This window comes from Muntiacus reevesi, chromosome 11 (genome assembly GCF_963930625.1).
Source record: "Muntiacus reevesi chromosome 11, mMunRee1.1, whole genome shotgun sequence".
Lineage (NCBI taxonomy): Eukaryota > Metazoa > Chordata > Mammalia > Artiodactyla > Cervidae > Muntiacus > Muntiacus reevesi.
The window spans coordinates 134291-144267 of record NC_089259.1 but is presented as its reverse complement, the minus strand read 5'-3'; the positions used below and the strand labels follow the sequence as shown (position 1 = coordinate 144267).

The 9977-nt window shown below is 47.1% G+C and overlaps 1 protein-coding gene across 1 annotated transcript; it reads left to right on the top strand.

Moving 5' to 3' along the window:
• Positions 1-4752: 4752 nt before the first annotated feature.
• On the top strand, positions 4753-8922 carry LOC136144492 (endogenous retrovirus group K member 19 Env polyprotein-like). The gene is made up of 3 exons (XM_065902390.1): positions 4753-4808; positions 5142-5261; positions 8201-8922. The coding sequence occupies exons 1-3, from the start codon at positions 4753-4755 to the stop codon at positions 8877-8879; spliced, it is 855 nt and encodes a 284-aa protein (XP_065758462.1). The 3' UTR covers positions 8880-8922.
• Positions 8923-9977: the final 1055 nt, after the last annotated feature.

The following is a 9977-nucleotide window of genomic DNA, read 5'->3' as shown; positions in this document are numbered from 1 at the left end:
TGAACACAAGACAGCCTGACCTTTCTGGGTAGTGCAATTATCAATCATCTGCTCAGTGGTCACAGATAAGGAAGTGACACTTTCAGGGTGGAAGAAGGGCAAACCTGGGTCAGGAATCAAGAATGGGGAGGCACCTAGTGTCTGCTGATTAATATTATTGGCCAAAATGACAATAAGTCAGAAAAGGAAGCCCACCCATAGCCTGAGCGGTAGAGAATCCCTGGGAGACCCATCCAGGCAATTGGAGCTAAAACATTTCAATCTCAATTTTTTTCTCCAAGGAGATGCTCAGAACCTCTCTGAGCCTCTGGATGTTTGGCTGTAAAATGGAAATAACACTGTTTTCCAGAGCTTTTGTGAGGAGGAGCTAACAGCAAGCACATATGGCACAAGCCTGGTATTTGACTCCACCTTTGCCAGCACCCAGATCGACGCTTGTCATCTTTCTCACCTCCAGCTTGCTTTCCACTCACCTTAAAACTACAAGTCCAAGTGCAGAAAAGTGGTCTCTAAGAGGAGGGCCCTTCCTTGTTTCCAGGCCTCCTACTCACAGTCTTTGGGGGAACGTCTCAAGGCCACACAGAACTTTCAGACAGAACTGAACGGCAGCAGTCCCACCTGTAGCTGAAGCTTGTGATCATCGTGCTGACTCTTTATTTCGTCTCAACCCAAAGCTCTGCCACCAAGACATCTGTGGCAGTCCTGCTCTGAGTGTGCATGGGACTTGGATCCTGCAGGAAACCCAGCAGCTCCATTCTACTCGCTGTCCAGTGAGGTGGGAAACCTTAGGTGAAGCCCAGTCCTCAATTCCTACACCATGCACTGTGACAGCAAAACCCTGAGCCAGAGAGGGTCTGCATCTCCTTGTCCAAAACATGACAGAACTTCTCTGCAAATATGCTCTGACACTCCAGCACTTCACTGCCCTGCAGAGAATCACATCCTAAATCACTGGTCACCTGTCAATGCAGCTAAAAGTCAGAAACATTTCCTTTCCCAGCCACAGTACTGCAGTGATCCCCAGTATCATACTGTGCTTGGGGAAACTGAGGCCCAGAAATCTGACCCTCCCAAGGACCCCCAGCTAGTGATTCCACTGAGGCTGGGACTAGGACTTCTCATTCCTAGACTGCCTAGCCCTAATGCATCAAAAAACTTCATTTTGAGCTACTCCCTCTGGCCTTAAGGAGCCAGCAGTGGAATGAAGGGTTTACAGAGTTATAAAGAGAGAAACCCAAATTGTAGCCTTTGATTGCTAATCAGTAATAAAGCATCCCTCTAACCCTAGTCCTTCACTGAACTGATAGACTGAGAAGGTAAAACAAAAACTGCGCTGGGCTAGCACCCAACCTTCTCCGGCCTAGTACCCCAGTCTGCAACACAAGGCACCTGCAGAGACCACTTGGCCATCCAACCCAAGAGAGAGGGTCCAGTTCCCATCCCATCCTCAGGCTGTCACCCTGGGGGACAACAGTTACTGAAGGCCTAGATACATTTTCTCTGAACTAGGAAAGGCTTCAAAGAGAACCAGAAAGGTCTGTTTAATCTCTACCTTCAGGCAAATAGCTGAGGCAGCAGTAACTGCCACCAGAAGGAGGAGCCACCAAAACTATGGAAGGACATGGAAGCAGGAGAGGAGCCGGGTAGCAAGGAGGAGGCACTGATCCAGAGGGTTGGGGAATGGGGTCCCCCTCTGATCTGCCTAACAGTCATTGGAGGGATGGAGAAGACCCAGCTTTCCTGAGGCTTAAAAGTCCTCCAACCTTCACCTTGGCAGCCGGCAACCATGGAGCTTCTGGCGAAGTGAAAGTGTTAGTCACTCACTTTCCAGTGTCTGAGTCTGTGTGACCCCATGCATTGTAGCCCACCAGGCTCCTCTGTCCATGGGATTCTCCAGGCAAGAATACTGGAGTAGGCTGCCATTTCCTCCTCCAAGTTATCATTCCTGACCCAGGGATCGAACCCGGGTCTCCTGCATTGCACACAGATTCCTTACCATTTGAGCCATGTGACCAACAGTTTACAAACCCCTTCAGAGACTTTTATCCACCTCAAATCCAGGGGTAGGGATCATCGACTGCATTCTGCAGAGAAGGAAACTGAGGCACGCGGAGACCAAAAGCCAGACCCCTTCCAAGCACATATTCTTCTGCAAGGTTTTAGAGCCTCGGTTGAGAAACGTCCCTGGATCCTGAGAAGGGCAGGACTAAAGGCCGACCAGGAAGGCTCTTAGCCCTGGTCCTCTGGCCCAGCTTCCTGCCCAGCAGGCAGGCAGCACCGAGACGCTTGGGTGGGATTTCAGCACACACGTGGAAGCTGCTCAGGTTTGGGGCAGGTTGCAACAAATAAGACAGGAAATTCCACATTTGCGCAAATGGCCTTGCATTTTTTTCCCCCATGAAAAACTGCCGGCTTCCAGACAAGGGTTTCCAGGCTGGGATGTGGCTCCTCCAGCCAGCCCTAGAGTTCCAGCCTCTCGTACTCAAATACCGGGTCCACTGCGAATTCCACGCCTCCATCACTTAGCCAGAAAATCACCACTCAAAGCCCCAGTTCAGATGGACTTGGGATCTTCCCGTCCGGAGCCGGAGGAGGGGTCTGGAGTGGGGGCCACCCGTGGGGGACATGGGTTGTGGTCCAGAGACCCGCGCTGCCCGGCTGGTGCCGTCCTTACCGCACAGGCCATAGGGCACGCTTCAGTGGTGAGACGGCTCCAACAGGTCGTCCAGGGACGTGTGCGGGGTGACGGCCTTTTCTTCCGGGGGGCCTCGTGCGGCCTGAGGGGGCAGCAGCAGGGCCGGGAAGTGCGGGTAGCGGCCTGGGTCTCTGCCGCTGCGGCGGTCGACCTGCTGCCTTAGCCCACGCGGCCCGCCTACCGCTTGCTCAAGCTGGCCTGGCAGTCCTTCGATCGGTGGCAGCCGGTGCCGCCGCCCGCGTCCCCGCTCCTCCTGGTCCAGCAGCAGCAGCAGCAGGGCTCCATGAGCTCCAGGTTCCCGCCCAGCAGGGCCTCCCGGCGCGCCCCGAGTTCCCGCAGCTTCAGATGCTCCCGGGGCCACCTTGTGCCGCAGGCGCAGGCAAGGTGGCGCCAACAACGCCACCACAGGTCGCGCGCTGCCCACCTTGCGCCGGTCGGGGGCGTCCAGGAAGCCGCAGAGCCGGCGCAGCTGCAGCTGGTCGTCCTGGAGCCACAGGTTCGCGTCCTGGAGGCCGAGAGATTCGGCAGGAGCTGCCACAGCCGTCGGGTCTCGTTGAGCATCAGCACCAGGCCGCCGTGCTCCGTCCAGCACGAGGCCCGCCTTCTGGGCCTCCGAGCGCTGCATCACTGCTCCTGCCTGCTCCTCCGTCCAGGAGGCATCGGAGGAGCGGAGCCAAGTGCCCGATCCCCAGCCTTGCTGGTTTTCTGAAGGTCTGGTGAGGAATTACTGTTCTCATTTTCATTTTTTGCTTTCTGATGCAATACACTGGTCAGAGAGACATTTAGGTCTCTTGCAGAGGGAATGACTACTGCTCTGATTTTTCTCCCCAAGAAAGAGTTTCTCTCAGGACCCTTCCTGCTATGTTTGTTGGTTTAATCAATTAAAAAGTACAAAGAACTAGAGAGAGACGCTGCATTCCCTGCCCCCCTAATACTTGTTCGTCTTAGCAAGCTTAAATCATGATATAAACGGTGAGGAAATAAGATCTATGTTGCAGAATTGCTTCCTGTTAAACAAATATTTGCTTTTCATACTGTTGATTATTCATGAATTGCTTGATTTCATGGTTGCTAAAGGGTTTACTCTATTCTAAGGAATATGTAAGGAATCGTATCCATTCATGAGACTGTCTCATGTTTGTTTATTCTCTGAAATAAGCATTTGTTTTTTCTCTTTTCTTTTAGATGCTTTTAGCTACATTTATGTCTTTTAAAAAAACATGTCTCTGTTGAAACCAGAAATGTATTTATGTAACAAATGAAGTGTCTTCAAGTTGGGTTTCTGGAGAATTGTCATTTTAATTTTGCGCTTCTGTGTTACTGTGGTTTTTCGTGGTGCTTGATGAGTTATTCTCTGCTAGTGCACTTAAAGTAATGAACATCTTTCTTCCTTAGGTAAATCTGCCTTTTTTTTTTTTTTTTTGGTAACTTGATTATAATGATTCAACAGATTAGTAATTAGAGGTGTTCCTCTTGTTGTGTTAGGTAGATGGTCCTGTAGCACCAGTTTTCCGTTTCTCTTACCTGAGCTGCCTCTGGTTATATGATAGGATTGGCACTTGCCGCCTTCCATCACCTCTGCCTTCATTGTTACCGCGTGTGCCCCTGGGGTCAGTAGCACCTCGCCACTGCTGCTGGCGTTGCCGCTGCTGTGGTGGGTGTTGCCATCCAGGGCTCTGGTGTGGCTGTCCCCTCGGCTACCTCTGTGGTCTCCTGGGATGGCAGCTCCACCACCCCAGGGAGAGGACAGAAGTGTCGGGGGAGCTATGGTCACAGGTTCCTCAGCGACGTCTGGAGTCGTTGAGTTCCCAGGGGCTGCTGAGGGTGGGCAAGGGGCCAGAGTCACGGATGCCTCTATGGCTAAACAAAAGGGGCCGCAGCTCTGCCGCTGCCTGTTTTCTTGTGGCTGTGGTTGCTCTTGCATCCTGGAGGCCTGGGTCCTGTGTGCCCCTTTCCTGGGCTCTCTGGGACTGCAGGCCTAGCTGGGGGCACCCACCCTGCTTAGCCCTGGCTCTGCCTCCTCTGTATTTCCAGTCCACCCATCTTTAGATGTGCCGATGTGCGGGGAGCGGCTTGAAAGAGCTGACTCTGGGAGCCGCCTTGATTATCGAGGGTTCCTTCAAGGACATAGCTCTCTGTCCCGCCACCCCTCTGAATTTACTATCCAAAGATAAACACAACACTAGTAAGCCTTGAATGCACACAAGACGCAGACAGACAGCTTTTTTACGATTACCCCTAATCTAAATCAGGATGCCATTCCTGTGCTCTGACGCCTAGTGAGAGTTCTAATTATTGTTATCTTAAGATGATGTACATGGGGAAGAATTTTCTTTGTGATGTCTCCTTCTTGGTTTAAGTATAAATGAAGCTTAGAGAAATAAAGGAGCATCGTTGACTGCAGCGATCCTCTCGACCCCATCTGTCCTGTCTCTTTATTTCTTAGCCTAAAGGAACGCGTCGTGTTGCTCGCTGAAATCTCCCGGCTGGTCCGGCAAGTGGCGCCCAAGCGTGTGGCTCGTCGAAAGTTCCTCTCGGCCGCTACCCGTTGGAAATTGTGCAGTAAGTAAGTAAAAGAATATTTGCTTGAATATTGTGGGGTAGGAAGGTTTATTGTCGAGAGTATAAACTATGGGGCAAGATCATAGTCGTCAGTTGTTTGTGCATATGTTACAGATAATGTTGAAGCATCGGGGAATGCAGGTTACTAAAACAAAATTGCAGACTTTTCTTAGTTTTGTTGAGGAAGTATGTCCCTGGTTTCCACAGGAAGGGACTATGAGTTTAGAGATATGGAAAAAGATAGGGAAACAGATTCAAACATATTATACTCTCCATGGACCTAATAAGGTTCCTGTGGAGACATTTTCATTATGGTCTTTAATAAGAGACTGCCTTGATTTTGAACATGAGGAAGGGAGTAAATTAAAACACATGCTCTCACCTGAAGATCCAATTTATGCTACTCCTAAAGTTTATGCTACTCCTGAAGGGAAAAGACCCACAAACTTTGAATTAGAATTTGCCAAACCTTTGAAGGAAAATGAGGGAATGTTGACTCCAAAGGATGAGGAAAGTTTAGAGGAACAGGCGGCTGCTTACCATAAGGATGATCATTGGGAATTACTTGTAACTGATGATTCAAATGTGCAGGCAGCAGCTGCCCCTCCGACAAAGAGTCTGGAGGCACTCGTGCAGCAATTATTAATAACAATAAAGGAAGACACTGGGCAAAAGATTGTAAATCAAAGGTTAATGAAACTATGGAAGTCATGGGAGCGTTACAACCTGGCTTACCTTCCCCCATGGCTATTCCAAGAAATGCTCATATAATAATCATAGACCTAAAGGATTGTTTTTATACTATTCCCTTAGCACCTCAAGACTGTCCTCGATTTGCCTTTAGCGTTCCATCTGTTAATTTCTCTCAACCAATGCGCCGCTATCAATGGAAAGTTTTGCCTCAAGGTATGGCTAATAGTCCGACTTTATGTCAAAAATTTGTTGCAGCAGCATTAGAAGAGACTCGAGTAAAATACTCTGATGTTTACATTTTGCATTACATGGATGATATACTGCTGGCACATTTTGATGAAAAACATCTGTTAGCAGCTTATGCCTTCATGGAACCAACTTTGAAGGCTGCAGGGCTTATAATAGCCAAAGAAAAGGTGCAAACTTTTCCTCCTTATTCCTATCTTGGTTTTCGTTTAGAAAGGGAGACATTTGGAGTTCAGCCCATTGCTTTGCGAAGAGATAATCTGAAAACACTTAATGATTTTCAAAAGTTGCTCGGGGACATTAATTGGATTAGGCCCTATTTACATCTTGCAACATATGAATTAAAGCCTCTTTTTGATATCTTAAAGGGAGATAATAATCCTACCTCCCCACGCAGCCTTACAGAAGCTGGGGAGCGAGCTCTTCAGAAAGTGGAAACTGCCTTATCACAGCAGCATTCCAGTTACTGTGACTATGAAAGGCCTTGGGGACTTTATCCTTGCCTCAGAACATTCACCTACAGGTGTCCTGTTTCAAGATAACCCTCTAAGGTGGATTTACTTGCCAGTTTCTCCTTTACGGGTGTTAAGTCCTTATCATGTTCTTGTAGCTAAAGTAATAGCCAAAGGCAGACAGGAATCCGTTAATTATTTAGGAAGGGATCCCCACTTTATTTGTATTCCTTTTTCAACTGAACAACAGTTATGGCTTTCTCAATTTTCTGATGATTGGGCAATTGCGCTTGCACACTATGCAGGGGAGATTAAACAACATTATCCTGCTAATAAATTGTTACAATTTGCACAGCTGCATCAGTTTATTTTTCCAAAAGTCGTGCAGCAATGCCCTTTGGAAAAGGGGATAACTGTCTTTACTGATGGATCTTCCAATGGTATGGCCAGTTTGGTGATTGAAAATGAATCTTATTATTGTCAAACCTCATATTCATCAGCTCAAGAAGTAGAGCTTTTTGCAGTACTCCAAGCTCTGCAACGTGTTCCTCAAAGTTTTAATTTATACTCTGACAGTCATTATGTTGTCAGAGCTCTCTCAGTCATTGAAACAGTACCCCTCATTGGAGCTGCAAAGCCCTCTGTTCAAACCTTGTTTTTGAAAATTCAGAATCTCATTCGAGCCCGAACTCATCCTTGCTTTTTTGGGCACATACGTGCTCACACTGCCCTTCCTGGACCTTTAATGGCCGGGAATGCTCTGGCGGATGAAGTCACCCGTATGGTATGTTATTCTTCCTTAACCCCTATCTCTGCGGCACAGGCCTCTCATGCAATACACCATCAGAATAGCAATTCTTTACGGCTGCAATTTGGAATTTCTCGAGAGGCAGCTCGTCAAATTGTAAAAACTTGTCCTACCTGCCCGCAGTTTTTTGTTCTTCCCACTTATGGAGTCAATCCTCGGGGTTTACTCCCCAATGATTTGTGGCAAATGGATGTTACACATATTTCTGATTTTGGAAAATTGAAATATGTGCACGTTACTGTTGATACCTTTTCTGGTTTCCTCATGGCCACACTTCAACCTGGAGAGGCTAGTAAGCATTGTATTCAGCATTGCTTACGGAGCTTTTCTGCTATGGGCCTACCTAAATGCATCAAAACAGACAATGGCCCTGGATATACTGGTCGCAATTTTCAAGCCTTCTGTGCCCAGTTACAAATTGTGCATAAGACTGGTATTCCATATAATCCGCAGGGCCAAGGAATTGTTGAGCGAGCACATAAAACCCTTCAGCACCAATTAAAAAAATTAAAAAGGGGGAGTTTGTATACTATTACTCCTAACAATCTCCTCAGCCATGCCTTATTCATTTTGAATTTTCTAAGTCTTGACCGGGATGGCAAATCAGCAGCTCAACGTTTTTGGCACTATGACAATAAAAAAGCTCGGCCATTAGTCAGGTGGAAAGACCCGCTGGAAGGCAGATGGCATGGGCCGGATCCAGTTCTAACATGGGGGAGAGGTCATGTTTGTGTTTTCCCGCAGAATGCCGAAGCGCCGCGCTGGCTCCCGGAAAGGCTGGTACGCACAGCGGAGGAGATCACTGGTGGAGCGAATGAGACAGCTCACAATCCAGGAGACAGCCCCGCTGCCGACAGCTCAGCAGATACAGGCACTGTTACAGATGGCATGTGAGAATGCTCCAAACCCTTCCCCCGCCTCTCCTACTAGTATATTAATTTCTTTATTACTCCTTTTAAACCAGATAAGTTCCATGAACGCTGATGTCTTCTGGGCATATGTTCCTGATCCCCCTCTTTTGCAGCCTGTCGGATGGGAAATGAGTTCTGTTCCTGTGTATGTGAATGACACAGTACTTTTGGGGGGGTTTTCTGATAAACATATTTTTCCGCAGAATGCCAACATTTCTTATACTGGATCCTCTTCACAATTACCAATGTGCTTTTTCCGAAATCATAATGTTTCAGGTTGTCTCACTGTTACAGATGTTGGATATTCTGATTACAGCACTGGCTGGAGTGTGGATATTCCTGGTGTGACCAAGCTCACAGGGCATGCACAGCGACGCAACGGAACGGGACCCCAGGATATCCCATTCTGTGGCCTGGGGCAAAAAGGGAAACATATAGCGGTGCCATGGAAACTCTGCCGGAATGAGACTGCTACGGTGTATTCTATTCCTAACAGCACGCACTCACTGTGAGACTGGTCGCCAGACTCAGAGAGAAACCCCGGAAAGGAAAGTAACAGACAGTTTGCAGTGAGAATTTGGAATCTTGGTGGCACCCTTGTTTATCAAACTGAGGTCTGGAAGTTGCTGGCCGCTTTTGAAACAAGCGGATCCTTCCTGCAGACTGGAGAAAAGGTTAAAGGTGGACTTTTTTGGAATGCAACCTGGAGATATCCTCGGGCTTGTGTACCTTATCCATTTATGATTATTGCTGGTTCTGTAAATCTTACTAAGAAAAATAGTCAATATTATATTCATTGTTTTAATTGTACCCTGACTAATTGTATAAGAGGTATGGAAAATAATTCTGGGGCTTTGATAGTCAAACAACCGCCCTTCGTCATGATGCCTGTGAACCTTACTGAACCTTGGTATGAGGAGTCAGGGCTTGAACTATGGGAAAGAGTGCGTACAGCCCTTGCTAGGCCACGAAGGTGGATAGGATTAATAATTCTGGGAGTAGTAACTCTTATAACTTTGATTGCTTCTGCTGTTACTGCTTCTGTATCTTTAGCTCAATCTGTGCATGCTGCTAATATTGTAGATGATTTGGCAAAGAACACTTCAAAAGCTTTAGGAGTTCAAGAAGATATAGATAGAAAATTAGAGGATAGGCTAAATGCGCTTTATGATGCAGTAAGATTTTTGGGAGGAGAAGTGCAAGGGTTAAAGCTAAGAACAAAAATTAGATGTCATGCTAACTATCGTTGGATTTGTGTTACACCAAAAATTTATAATAATACTGAGACCCCTTGGAATAAGATAAAATTACATTTAGATGGTATTTGGTATAATGAAAACATTTCCTTGGATCTATTACAACTTCATCAGGAAATTCTTGATATAGAAAATGCTCCTCGGGCTAGTATGGATTTGGCAAAAAATGCTGAAGAGTTTGTTAACAGTTTGTTTTCCAATTTTCCTTCGATTACCTCACTTTGGCATCTTTTTTCAGGGGTCGTGGCTGTGCTCCTAGTGTTTGCGCTTTCTGTGTGCATTGCTCCTTGTATCATAAAGAAATTCATTACAGAGTTGTGGGACATCAAGGCTGTCCTACACAGTAATTACTTA

Bases quoted from the DNA above. Each gene is read 5' to 3' on its own strand.
- LOC136144492 (XM_065902390.1), top strand. From the start codon at position 4,753: ATGTGCGGGGAGCGGCTTGAAAGAGCTGACTCTGGGAGCCGCCTTGAT. The intron at 4,809-5,141 runs GTTCCTTCAAGG...TTTATTTCTTAG, and splicing joins AGCCGCCTTGATTATCGAGG to CCTAAAGGAACGCGTCGTGT. The intron at 5,262-8,200 runs GTAAGTAAAAGA...GTTTTCCCGCAG, and splicing joins CGTTGGAAATTGTGCAGTAA to AATGCCGAAGCGCCGCGCTG.